Below are 14,870 nucleotides of genomic sequence, written 5' to 3' on the forward strand. Positions count from 1 at the left end.
GAGAAAACAGGGTCCTGAATCAAATCCAACCACTTCAAGGGCCTTGAACTTGGCTACCAAATTCTCTAAAAAATGGTCTTATACACCAGAGGAGGAGAAAAGAGTGCTAGAAAAAAAAAGTGGAGCAGAGATAGAGAAACTGAGAAACCGAGGTTAGTAGAAATGAAATTGATGAAGTGAAAAAAAGAGAAAAAGATTAGGTCCCTGCAGTTTTCACTCCCTAGCACACAAAGAGAAGGACCATCTCAGAGATGAGAGGCACGGCCGCATTGTACTGCCCCACTTAAATCTTACTTTCAATTCACTAAATGTTTTATTTGACTTGGCAAAGAAGCTAGTATGTCCCATGGAGCAGCAGGGAGTCTTACCAGGACTCTGCCAACTTTGTGGCAGCCCCGCTGAACAGCCTTCGCCTTGGCTAGCTAGCGACCTTAGACTTAGTGGGTGGTTTGACTCAGTGGTGAAAGGGGAGATGGGGTGTGTTGGAGGGTGTGTGTGTGTGGAGGGGTGGTTTGGATTGGGGGGCGGTGAAGAAAGGAAAAAATAAAGAATAACCATAACTTCCCGTGGCTGAAGTTCAACCTTTAATTTAAAACTTTTCTTGTGAGCACTTACTTGACAATGTGAAGGAAAATAAGAAAAAATAAATGAATAAAGGAATGAAAAGGCTTTCAAGGAAAAAAAAAACAAAAGATCATTTTTAACTTGAGAGGAAAGACAGAAACTGTGCCACAAACTCAGGAGTCCCAGTACAGTTGGATACAGTAGTTAACATCGGTTGGGCCTTGGGATCTATCAGTATAACAGGCAGGAGTGGAAAACACTTTTGTTTGACTTATGAATGATGGAAAATAAAGACCATGAGAATTACTTAGCAATATATACTGTGCTGTGAAACCAAAATAATGCAAAGTTATTAGAAGAGTGGAAAAATCCAATAAAGCCTTGCAGTGATTGGCTTAAGAGAGAAAACCTATTATTTCACTTTTCTAAGACAATAAATCAGTGGCTATTATGGGGACTTGTCAACTGAAACGACTTTCTAAACTCATAAGCTATATATTTAACACAAGCAATTAAAGTTGGATACAGCTGATCCCATATTTGGCTTTAAGATATGCAAACAATAAACTGCCTTAGCTCAATAAAACATAGCCTGATATTTTTTAGACATGGGCCAATTTCATTTAAAACATAATCTATTATTTTTCATTTGTACTGTACAGCTTACAAGATCCTTGTGTTCCCAGTTAGCCCAAATGTCATAATAGCTTTCCATTAAATAGAAGATTATGTGATCATGTGTTGTTTCGTTTATGGCATGGTTTACAGTATAAGATCAGCAGTAAATAAGTTAACGTTAAAGTTCTCTTCCATGTTCGTGGCTAAAATTGTGTAGTGTTTTCTAAGGACTCCTGCCGCTATGTTTGAAGGGCCCAGACTCAGTGGAGGACAACCCTAAAAGGAGCCATCCATGGTTGCCAATATAATAAACCTGTAGGGAGGAGCCCCAGACACTCAGCTCAATGAAATTCCCACCCTTGAAAGCAAGTGTTACCATTTAAAACTCTCAGGAATTTGAAAGATGAGTCAACCCACACCATCCTCCCCATCGCCTGCACTGGGAAAATAACAGAGCCGTGAAAGACAGACAGAGAGAGATGTTGTGAGGAGGACAGGAAGAGAGCTTGAGGAATTATGCCAGGGTCTAAAGATTCAGTTTGAGGTTTCATTTGGAGAAATGGTGTCTGGCAGCATGTGTAGGGTCAAGCACTGTGTGCGTGGAGCTCAAGCAGCCATCTTGGCAGCGATTCCTTCGGTATGGCGGGGAGGGGGGGCTTTACAAGGTACATCAGTCTGCTGGGACCCACCATTTCCTCTTTCCCACTATTGCACTAATGCAACTGCTATTTTTCTTTCGTACAGTTTATCTTTGATCAGAAATATGTTTCTCCGTCGACAAGCAGTGTAAACATCCACATAATTTGGCGCAGAAATCATTACTTCCTGTAGTTATATTTACTATTAGGATGATGATACTCAGAAGGGAATTGACAATCAGCACATCAGATGGTCTGTGTTGACTCATCACAAGGACAGAGAGCACCTTTCACTTCCTTCCTCTTCTTGTGAATATTTTTGGGTCAACCTTGGATTCGGTCATTTTAAATAAGCAACGCAATTCAAATAATCATTGTTACATATTTTGCCCTCTCTCTCTCTGTTTCTTTGTCCCTCTTTCTCCAGCTCAAATATCACACACATGAACACACACATCAACACACACATTCACGGTGCACTCCCCCTCTGTGGGGCCTCCTACATGGGAAAACCAGACCAGCCATGAAAGGCATACAGTGTTGATCCGGCCGATAAGCTGACCAATTGGGTTCATTTATCAAGGAAAACCTTTGCTCAAATGTGATCCCTGTGTATGATGGAAAGCCTTCTGACAACTCTATCCCATCCATGTCTCTGCGGTTTTTGGCATGGTTGCGTTACAGAAACCCTAGCAGTGTTATTACAGATCTTTAGTGGCTTACAACAGGACATTAGTTAAAACAAATATGTAAATCTGAATAAGAGCGACCAGGGAGACAGTCTGAGTGATGTATGTCAGATAAGCTGTGTCTGGAAACACACAGGAATTACCTTAACTGTCTTCGAGCTGCAAAATCTGGTTAGATGTAATAAATTAAGAAAACCAGTGGCTGATCAGAGACACACAAAGACAGAAAATAAAACCCATCTGGAATAGGTTTTGTTTCTCTTCTGTACAAGCTGAAACCCAATAGTCATATCAGATCTGAATGCTGTGCAGCGATAATAGCTGAATATTCATTTTGGTGCGAGCGGAAGACAAACATTCCCGTCCTTAATGACATCTCCTGGGAGGAAGTTCATTACACAAGGTTGTTATGCAACAAAACCCTGTCACTTTGAGAGGTCAGAGCAGGTTCACACTGCTAACATTAGCACAAAACCCAATGGCAACTAGGTTAGTGACACTTGCTGCTGTTTGGTTTGAAAACAAGGATGCAACGCTCTATTTTGGGATTAACAGAGGAAACAACATGAAAAGTGGTAATTGAAGCAATTTAAACTTTAGAGGTAACAAATAATGATTGCAATGATTGATTGTTTATTTGGCTAAGTTTATTATTATTTATTATTATACATTTATTCTGAGCAATTATCTTCATATGTGAAGTGGTATGTTGGTTGTTTCTGAACAGTATCCAGTGTTGTCCCTGCACTTGCAAATATGTGTTTGTGCATGCTCCTGAATTTGATGGGGAACACAATCAGTGTGAAAAAAAACAGAGCTGGTCTATATGGAATAATATAAAAAAAAAATCTGCAAGAATTTCTAATAATACTTGTCGAATCACCTCACACAGTAACAGGCAGGTGTACTGCATGTATGTATTTCTGATGGAATGTGTGTTTGTGTGTGTGTGTGTGTGTGTGTGTGTGTGTGTGTGTGTCTCAGGGAAAACACCGTAGCTGTACTTACGCACTGTACTCTGCACTGATTGATGGTTGCTGTCCATGCAGTCCTACATTTCTGACTGGATTGAAGTCATAGCACATGAGCAAACACAAGATGGAAGACTGTGGAACTCTCCACTACAAAGAATAGCAAGACTGTCTGCAGCACATACACACACCACAGAGAAACACACTCTCACACACACACCACACCCACAGAGCCACTTCCCCACCTCCAGTGCTTGAAGATCTACCTGCCAGCTGCTGCCAGTCGCAGGGAAAGATGGGCTTTGTTGGTTTTGTGAAGCCCACCGACAAGACCCCCCTGGAGACTGCAGGTCTCCAGCAGCACAAGCCTCAGCCTTATCCACTCCGCCGCACAGGCAATCTGTTTTCTATATTACCAGCCTGTATCACTGTACTATGCACTATAGAACAGCAATTGAGCAGGAAATTAAGTTAGGGGATCGGTATTTGGCGGAGGAGAACGAGCTGGTGTGGTCTTCCCTCTCCACATACAAGGATCATTAAATATCACACGAGCTTCTTGATAAATTTCCACTTCTCCTCTCTCTGCTGTTCCCATCAACTCACTCCCCTCTTTCTCCTCTCTTTTTCTTTCTGTCTCTTTTCTTTCTTCCTCAATTTCCCTCTCATCATCTGCCCGTTTCTCTCTCGTCTTGCTGTATTTGTGGTGTGTATGAAACAAAACATCCTAATGGATGTTTGAACAGCTTGAGATGTGTCAGGATGGGAACTACCTCCCTGTGACAGGGAGCTCTGGCAGGGAATTGAGACCATTACAAGGGGAAAATAGGGGACATATTTCTTTCTTTTCCTCTTTGTTTATTTCTTTTCCTCTCTCTGGGTCCTTAATTCTCTGTCTATTTTCTCTCGTTATTTCTCTGTACATACAACACAGGACAGGATCTTTTTTTCTTTTTTTTTTTCGGATTAGCAGATGTTGGGGGAACCATTTTTTTGCAGCATTGTCTTACTTTCCCTTCTCTCTTCTTTCTCTTCCTAGTCTATTTATCCTCAACTGTTTTCAGTGACTCACTGTGTGAGAGTGTAAGGAGTTAGTGAGTGAAGGGAAAAAAGAGCAAGAGCGAGTTCGGTCAGTAAGTCACGATTCAAAACCGTTAATACTTAAGTCTCACTTGAGCAGCGGCAGGTCTGGTGAGATCTACACACACACGCTGAGGTTTTTCTTTTTTTTTTTTTACTCCTATGTGAATTCTGAGTTTTATTTTTATTTTATGTTTCTTTTATTAACTTCTTAATCATAAACCTCATTATCAAGCTAATAATTAACTTATATTTTAAATTACTTTTAGGTTAATTTTGGGTGTTCTAATGCCCCAGATCTCAACTTATTAATGAAATGTATATTCATAGAAGACATTGATTCCATTGCCTCCTCTTCACACTTTTTATTTAGCATGTTTGAGTGGACCACAGCACAATGCAAACTGGATACATCTGATCTGATATAGGTTTATGATTTCATGTAACACTATTTCCAAATTTACCACAAATAAATTCATTTGAACTTCTTAATGAGGCTTACAACTAATAACATTTTCCTTAATGTAAAGCTACAACTCATATGAAAACAGTAGCAGGGACTGACATATAGAACAATATTTCTGCACAATCCCAGGTACAGACACTGGTTTTCCTACATCCATCCAGAAAAGACAGCAGGCGACACAGAAACAGCCTCACAAGGACAAAGAGCTCTTACTGCTACAATCTTAGGTCAATCAGTAGAGTTGACAGCTAAATTAACAAGTGCTACAAGCACCATTACTCCTAGCTCCTGGTTGTGAAACAATGAACAGACATACCAATACAGTGTCAGACATATAATCAAATAAATCAATATCTATAAATAAGTGAATGAAGAGAAAAAATATATATCAGTGGAGGTAGATTTATGACCATCATGGGAAACATGGAACACACACAACACTTAAGGCCTGTGCACTGGTCAGGTTAGACGGAGGCAGTCAGAGAGATAACGCACCAAACAGGTCTAAATCCCTCCTGAAGCGGTCATGATGGACAGACAGGCCACCATTAACAATGCGGTAGCTTGTAAGAGCAGAAGCTGATGGAAAGATACCCTGGCATTTGCTGTGTTAAGAAGTGGCCCTTAAAGATTTCACACTTCCAATTTCTTTGAATTATCTGCCATCTCCAGCCTGTCACTCAGCCTGACAATCTCAGATTCTTGCTCACTGAGGCACCAGGCTGGTTATTGACAAAGCAATCCACGGTGATACAGCAAAGCCTGATAAAACATTAGGCAAACAACACAACATACAACTCCTTACACACCTCACACATGGACGGATGTTCACATGCTTTGCCAGTTTGCCTTTCTATATATTTTTAGTCATATTTAGTAACACAGTTAACGCAATGCAGACAATATACTGTCAATAATTACAGTATGATACAGTGGTGTTCTCAGGATTGTCGTTTTGCGCAACATTACTTTGGGTTCTCATGTGCTTGTGTCTTAGTGTAGTACAATAAATCAGTGATTTGGTGTGACTTTAGACTTTAGCCACAACACAGCAGTGGATCTCCATTGTGTATCACCATTCTCTAGACTGTAGCATACAGAGCAGAATGAATTTGTTATGGTCCACCTAAGGCAGTGATGACAGCCAATGCTGTTTTGACATTGAGCAGACTGCTTATCAGATCTTTACTGGTTTGATTCGCTCGCTGCTCGAGACAGGCCATGATAGAAATATCACAACATCCCTATTACCCTCAGCATTCAGTACATAGTGCACAGCCTGTGCTTTCTATGAATTATTGAAAGCAGACAGATTACGCTGCAAGGCTGGAAGTCTAGAGGCATGCTACAGATGCTGCTGAGCAAAACATTAACATCAGAAGTGTGTTTTTGTTCTTTTTTTAGAGAAGGGTCTTTAAAAAAAAAGGAAAACAAAATATCTGAATCAGATTTGAGGAGGTGGTCCTTTGGATTCGAAAGGTGTATGAGTATGTGGGTGAGAAAAAGGAAACAGTGGGAGGGGTTTGAACCTGAGTGAACGCCTGTGCACATGTGAGCATGTGTACAGTACTGTATGTGTGTTTCAAAGGATGAAGGGGGTGAAGGGCATAGTGTCAGGTCTTGTCTGACATGTGGCCTGGTGGGTTGGCTGGATTGTTGGTTTGCTGTCTAGATGGCTGGTTGGGTGCAGCCCAGCTCAAGCCCGGCAAACTCTCTCTCTTTCTCTCTTTCTCTATCTCTCTCTCTCGCTCTCCCTCCCTCCCTGGAGTGACAGGCTGAGACATTAAGACAGGCGTTTTAATTAACTGTGCCACTCTTCCACCTGCTGCCCTCAATATGCTCCGGCCCAGGCAAGCTGTCTCTCATACCAGACTCTCTTGCACTCTTTTTGCGCCATTTTGCCTACTCTCTATCATTTTTGTAATCTCTTCCTGTCTTTTTCTTCCTACATTTCTGATTTTCAAATTGCACCCTCCAATACTCCAACTTTCTTTTCTATCCCTTGAGTATCCCTTCATCATTTGACCCTAATACATGAAAACTCATACCAATAGATAAGGCGATTCCATGAGGCTCATATGACAGAATTAGCCAACTTCTTTTCTTGAACTTAGAGAGAATTAATTTCTACATGTGTCCTGTTCTACTGACCCTCTAACTACATCCCACACACACACACACACACACACACACACACACACGCACACACACACACACACACACACTTCAAATCTATCTGGTAATTCAGTTCTGCCCGACACTCATCAGGCTATTCATTAAGGCCTGATTGGAGATGGATATTTCTGTTCCCTCATGACAGAATGGAGCTAGGGATCAAACTGGGGACATCACAGGATTTAGAAGAGCAAATGCAAGACATAAGAGCTTTGTGTGTGTCTGAAAACTTGCTCGTGTAAATATGTACTCATAAATATTTGTATTAATATGTGTAAACGTGTGCCTGGTCGTTTAAAGATCTCATTTAGTGCTGTGACTCCTATAGTTTAATCATTTAGATCATAAATTGAGAATTAATTTGAATAGAACGGAGCAACAAATGATCCACTTTTAGCACTCTACTTAAATTGTATTACACTTTTAATGGGGTTAATAATGGACGGCATTAGCAACACAGGAAAACGACTCTACAAAGTGTTGTATTAAAAGGATTAATGTTCTCTGTTCAGAATTAAAAGCCAGGTCTTGGAGATACAGTTAAAACTAACAAATGACCCAGCTCTGTCTCCATGATGGGGCCTCAGTTGCAGCTATACTACAGTAAGAATACAGCAACTGGGGCCAATATATCAGCCGGGGAGACAGGGAGCATTTGTCTGCTGTGTGAGGAGAAGTGACTTTGAAGTTCTCTGCAGTGAGGTGAAAGAGCAGCTGTGGCCTCAACCTCTGTGTTTATGTAGCCGCACTAGCCCTGGGAGAGCTCTTAATGAATGATGTGGATAGATGGACACCACAGCTAAAAGCACACAGTCACACGCCTGTGTGAGGGCCAAGACACACACCAAGGATTTATGCATTCTTCATGCTGAGGTCGTGGACATGTCGGCATGTACAGTACAAGCAAGTATCTACCGTATGTTTGCATGTACTACGAACAAAAAAAAAAAAATGCATGCAGGCAGATAGTACTGCTAGATTTAGTAAATGTAGCAAATGCCTGTTTTACACAGTTTTACACATCAGGTTTTAAACATAAGCACAGACTAACCTGTTAGAAGCAGGCTATGCCAACATCCTCCAGCAATGTCTCTCACAGGCATGTTTGGCAGGGTCACCTCCTCTGGGAATAGGATGTTCTTTTTTATGTTTCCACATGCTCGCCCACAGCCCCACTGAAACAACCTGCCGCCAGCTGCAAGTCATCATTGACTAAATTAATACAATGCTCAATTTAATAAACAAGCGATCAAATGTTCAACGATTTCTATAAATTATACTGTAACGTTTGAGCTTTGCATGTTTTCACATCTAAAATAAATGTAGTACACCAAGGTATTATCATATAATATGATAATATCAGCTGGAGGAAGATGTTTTGTTTCCTATGCAGTTCCTCCATTAATTGCAAAGTAGAGCAGGGGCCCCTAACCCCCTGCAGCCCATCTTGCATTTCTCTCTAGCACACCTCTAGGAGCATGTTGTCCTTGTTGTGCTACTGCTGCATGGGGCCTCTGGTGATAAATTATGGATGCAACGCAAAAGCTGTAAAATTTGTTGTATCTTCTATTATCTTCATGTTAAAGGCCACAAAAGCTCTTCAGTGAAGTCAGCCATTAAGAAATGACAGGTATTGCTATCAGGCTTCTTTATAGCCTATTACCTGCAATGACAGCAGCTGCTGCTGCACCACTGTACGGCCTATCACATTATTTGCAGCTAAAGTCAGCTACTGTGTCATTTCGCCTCATTTTCTTGACAGTGCTATCATAAATCCATTGGGCTGCAGGGGAAACTGTCGACTACCTCGATTATCTTCATAGCCTGAATGAATTCTGAAATGTATGTAACAGGCAATGACTGTTATGGATCAGAAGTCAGGGCCATATTCTCTCTAACTCTCTCTCCTTCCATGTCTCTCTCTCTCTCAGGTGATGTGCTGATCGAGGGCTTGAGGGCTCTGATATTCACATAAAATTGAGTAAAATAGGTGAACTTTGGAGCACACAGTGATTGCTCATGACAAGTGACGTCAGCTCCATCTCTTAAATATATTGTTCAGCTGGTTTGTGCTAGTGCATTTTTTTTTCCTTTTTTTTTTAATAAAAAAAAATCAAGAATATCAGGTGAATAGTGAATGGTAGTATCCACTTTGTATATGTGTTAAAGGAAAACAAATAACTGGTAGTACGTATATGCAACAATTACAAAGGGCTGCATTTTTAAACAGGCAAATATTATTATCAATTTAAGGATGATATGTTGATTGAATGTTGTACACCAGTATCATTTCTGCACGTTGCCTTACTGTACCTGTCAGCACAAGATTGTGGTTTGCTCCACAGGTGACCTTTGACACTTGGCCGACACACTCCACGAAACGAGGTACAACAGCATTTTCGTCAGAACCGCTGCCAATTTGCCCATAATCATTCTGCCTGTAAGAAGAAAAGATAAACAAAAAAATTAAAACCCAGAAGGAATCATATTCATAGACTTTGATCACATTTTACACTGCATACAGAAGCCCTTCAAAGGATGAAGATATTGTGGATCTTTCCATTTCCATAGGGTAAAATAAATAATTAAATCAAATAAACCGTCAGAGTAAGCAGGTTCCACGGAGGAGTGTGGAACATATGCGTTTCCTCCCATTTCTATGAATCCTCTTTGTGACAATAACGAGACACAGCCCTATCAGAAGTGAAACACCTCACTAACTAATTAGACTCTCAGGCTGCAGTCTGACAAAATAAAAAGAGAGAAGTGCTTGAAGGAAGACTTGCTCTCCCGCAATTTGCATCTGCCACTTTTTGCTGCATCTGTTCCAAGTGCCATTCAACATTCTCTTCCTCCTTTTGTTGGGAAGTGTTGAGCCCCAACTATTTAAGCTCACCTCCTACCTACCCAGAGCTTTGTTCCTGCTCCTCTGCAGACCAGTAATGAGCCAACCGCCACAAAACCACTAGGAAATTAATGACTCATTACGGACGAGTCCTAGACCGCTCCACAGCTTCTCCTCCCCCCGCTCCACCCCACATGCCCACATGTAATCCTCTCTCTCTACCTCTTTCTCTCTCTTACTCTCATCCCTTCAGCCCAGACAGAAAGACCCCAACACGTCCCTATCAATTAGAGCCTATTACAAGGCTCCCATGCTAGCAGGGCAAAGAAAGAGGGCCTTCACAGCTCAAGAGTGTGTGCAGGAGAGATTGGGAGAGTTGAATGAGGAGCCTTAAGGTGCTCCTTTCACACCCTTGCCCTTATCCATTATGCCAGTCTATAAAGCCTCCTAGGAGAAACGTGCTGCCCCAAAAAGACTTGGGGGTGAAAATAAGACAAGAGAGGGATTCTTGGTCACACCTTTTCCATTTTGCTTCTACTCTAGTGTCAAATTATATCATAACTAGTCCTTTAGGGAAGTAACATGGTCACTGTGGTCCTCCTTTAAACGGAGTGCAAGAAAAATACGGCAAGATCTGGTATGGTATATATTAATCATTATTATTATTATTGTATTAATGGATGGACAGACTGAGACGGATATTAACAAAATAAATGGCGAGCAAGCACCTACACATGAAAATTCATGTGATTATTGATTCCTTTTAGTTTCCCTCCCTTGTACCCTCCATCACATTCCCCCAGGCAGTGCCTACTTATTCATGGGACTGTTGGTCTTTGTTCAGAGCAAAAAATACTGTTCTACATTGCCAGCATTTTAGAATATCTTTTCTTTTTGTCCTTGATAGGATATGTATCAGCTTTTCACTCAAGCATGCTATGCTCATTGGCTTTTGAAGCTATGGTGCATTTCAAGGCAATTCCTCTGAGAGTTAATGGGTGAGATCACATGGGTTTGAGGTGGTTTAGAATGGCAAATCCTGCTGAAAGTGTCATTTCCAGTCAGAGACATCAATTTGGTGTGTGAAACAGGGCCCCAGGAGAGCCCGATAGCCTGGGAGATTCCTGACAAGAGCAAAGGGCCTGGGGATCAGCTCATGCTCACCTGGATAAGACGGGAATTTCACAAAACGCGTCAAATATATGGAGCAAAGGGAAAAAGGAAGGAAAGAAGAAGAAACATGATAGACAACTCTGCAGAAAAAGTATAAACTGCAAGACTATCTTTAACACCACTTCTTCTACCATGAATAATGAGCTTTATGTATAGTACACTGCAAATTAGCAATGCCATTAAACTCCTTTGTTATTTAGCATTTAAAAAATATAAATTTTTATTTATGGCAAAAAAAAAAATCCAGATCAAGACCCGTACCTGCACTACTAAAACAAATCAGATTAAAAAGCAAGAGGACAACTTGTCCTTTTTGACTTTGATACTAGTTGTTTGCATTAGTAAAACACACAAAACAGGAGTTGATCAATTACCTCCATCTGGGGAGGATTTTCAAAACCCATAAGTATGGTTGATAGGGAGATATTAAAACACAGACAGGCACAAATTAAAATTCTAAAATATTTGCAGTGCAATTTCTGGTCAACGATTAGGTAACTGTAAAACAATGTACATAGGCAGCAGTATTAACTCTAAAATAAAGCCTCAATTAGCTTAAATGAGAGCAAAATGGCTGATAATTATTGCACCAGCTCATTAGACTTGTTTTGACACTAAAACACTTAAATCTCCATGCAGATATAAACACAAACACAGATGCACATACACACATGCAGATGTTAGAGTTTATTCCCATCATAATGAGGCAGATACTGTACAGGTTGGGTTTTACTTGTTTAGACAAAAAGCTAAACTCCTCAAATTAGATTTAATAGGGTGTACGGTTCTAGGTCTATGTTAGGTTGAACTTATACCTTCAAACAAATTGCAGCGGTCTGTCAGGCAGTGTGTCGAAGCATTGTGCAACTTAGCGTTAGTTAAAAAAAAGTATTATACTATTATTATAATTATTTATGTTTTTACTTCATAATTCACAATTTTTTACTTCATAAGAGCTGAATGTCAACAAGACCTCAAGACTAGAGTCTGAAGAAAATATGAGGATAAATGGACAATACATTATTCAATTACAAAGTCATTCAGACTTAACCTCAGTAAAACAAACAGAATCGTTGCTTCTATTGATTTTGTAGATGGCGAATGTACAAAAGAAAGCCAATCGTCTGCTGTACCTCCTACACATGTTGGCTAATAATGATACAGACTCCTAAGGAATAAAATCCTTGGGGCCGACCATGAAAGTTTAAGATTCAATGTGGTAAAATACAGTGTGCCGTAAAATATTAATGTGTGTGGTAAAATTATGCTGGTGGTAATATTTTAGATTGCTGCTGTCTGTAAAAGAGGCATATCTGTATTTATTTACAAGCAGGGATAGTGGATGGGGGCTTTGTTTGAAGCCATGTTTATGAATATCGACTCAGGCTCCTAGGTAAGTGGCTATAAATCTGCGAGAGGATCTTTGTAAAGTTCCCTTGGAGGACATAACTTCAGGTCTAACTGCCTCCTTCCTTCACTTGACTTTTAAACATTTAGATGTAGCCTGGCCAACTACATTCAGAGCAGCTTCTAAATTATGAAGGGTCCAAGTGTTTAACCAATCAAAGTTGATAGATTGTGGCAATAGATTTCTCTACAATAGAAACAGAGGTGTGCTTGGCCCTTGATCTGCAGTGTTTATGAGTTTGGGGAATATCCGCACAATCTGCTATGTTCCAGATGTTGACTTAGATGTACTCAGAGGAAGATGCCCTTAAAGCCTTCAGCTCCACACCATACATCCACATACTTAGACCAACTATTGTGCTACACTTTTCACTAGTATGCTATTAGCATTTAACTTTTCTGTTCAATTTTCTAGTGCTTGTCTCTTTGGATAAGATGATGAAACGTGTGACCTACTTGAAGCCAAGAGCATGATCTGTGCTAATGAGAGGCGCATTTCTTATTGCATGATCAGAAAGATCATGTATCACATAGCTCATACCACCTTAGGCTATCAAGACCAGCTGTAAGAGTCCTGTAGGTCCACAATGGATGAACCTTTCACGGATGACTCATTTACACATGCTTTTTCATTTTCTTCTGGCCTTATCTTTGGCGTGTTTATCTATTTATTTTGGTTCAGTGTTCTGAAGATCAGATCGGAGGGGTGATTGCATTAATAATGGTGCTGCAGTTGGCTGACCCGGTGATGATGGACACAGAGGTCTGTATCCTCCAGCTACGATGATCGCATAGGGCCCAGGATTAAGTGAACTGATTTCTTTCCTGGTTGTGTTCAGAGGGCTCAATCAAAGTGTTTCACTGATGAACTCTTGCAACCCCCCTCTCCCCAAACCCCACTTTAAAAGCATAATTAGCTGACAAGTGGTGATAAGGTTGAGCCTTGTGAAAATACCATTTTTGGCTTTTTTGTCTGCTGATGAATGTAGCAACAGTTGATGTCATCGTGCACTAATAAATGGCTGGATAGCTGCATTGATCCAACCATCAAATTCCAAGAAAATAGCTTCCTCCTGAGCTAAATTGGAGAAAATTGACAACCCCATATTAAAGCCCCATCTCTCTCTTTCACTCCCCTCTTTCTTTCTATCTTCCTTCTCATTTTCATTCCTTTCTCGCCAGTGTTCCTCCTGCTTTTTCAGGGCTAATCCTCACAGCCCCTTCGTTTATGCAGACCTCAGCTATCTCTCTCTCACCATTTCTGTCCCTGACGCTAGCTGACACTAGGTATCAGTTCACACCCTGAACACAAAGAGAGAGGTGCTAAACAAGGACTTCAAGACATGTCACAGCATACTTAAAGGCCTTCACAGTGATACACAATGAGTTCAGACATGGCAGAGTCAACAGAGTACATAAGCTACAGAGTATGAAATAAATTCTGTTTTAGCGTGGCTTTAAAAAAAAACAAAAAAACGCATAGTTATATTGCTCTAAGCCTGATGCAGAATTTACGGCATCACATTTTGGCTGTGCATTTCAAATGCTAAGACACAAAAGCCTCACTCTAAGGAGGTAAATACTTTTTCCTCTGAGCTTTAAACCTCTTTTTTTCTGAGAGACGTGTGTTTGCAGCTATGCTGGGTACAGTGTGGCTCTGAGATCTAATGCAATTAGACTATGTTCAGGACTTAATCAGTCTTGATTACCTGTTGAACGTTGAAAATATTCAGCCTCCTGGCTCTTGGAGACATGAAGGTTGAGTTGTACTAATTAAACATGATGTGGAAATAGGAGAGAAAGAAGCTAAACAAAATATGCAATTATAAAATTGCAAAACAATATTAATACAAAAATATATCTAATCTATTCCTATACCCACCCTGTAATCTTGTGGCGTAGTATTTTTTTATCCATCCATTATCTATACTCGCTTCCTTAACCAGGGTGAGAGGGATCTACTGGAGCCTATCCCAGCTCTCTTTGGGTGAAAGGCAGGGTTACACTCTGGACAGGTCACCAGTCCATTGTAGTAGTATTTTTTAAAATTTTTAATTAATTCTTATGTTATTAGAAGTCATGAGAAGCATGTGTAGTTCCTGTCTTTGAGATTCATTCACATAAGGTAGATGCTCCAATAAAAATTCCAAACCTTTTACAGCATGTGCCAGTAAGAACACTTTCCTGAGCTAATTTTATCTCAAGTGTTAAAAAGATTGCCCCATCTATAACTGCTTAAAAGCA

General features: G+C 40.4%; 1 protein-coding gene across 2 annotated transcripts in view; it reads right to left on the reverse strand.

The window, feature by feature from the left end:
- Positions 1–14,870, reverse strand: part of LOC113138710 (RCC1 domain-containing protein RUG3, mitochondrial-like) — a 274,667-nt gene that overhangs the window by 161,360 nt on the left and 98,437 nt on the right. For both annotated transcript variants that reach the window (XM_026321378.2, XM_026321377.2), the window contains exons 6-7: positions 9,515–9,639; positions 8,253–8,396 (exon numbers count right to left, since the gene is read on the reverse strand). In XM_026321378.2, the coding sequence (XP_026177163.1) occupies positions 8,253–8,396; positions 9,515–9,639 (269 nt within the window). The remainder of the gene's footprint in view (positions 1–8,252; positions 8,397–9,514; positions 9,640–14,870) is intronic.

Source organism: Mastacembelus armatus, chromosome 9, assembly GCF_900324485.2.
Source record: "Mastacembelus armatus chromosome 9, fMasArm1.2, whole genome shotgun sequence".
Classification (NCBI taxonomy): Eukaryota; Metazoa; Chordata; class Actinopteri; order Synbranchiformes; family Mastacembelidae; genus Mastacembelus; species Mastacembelus armatus.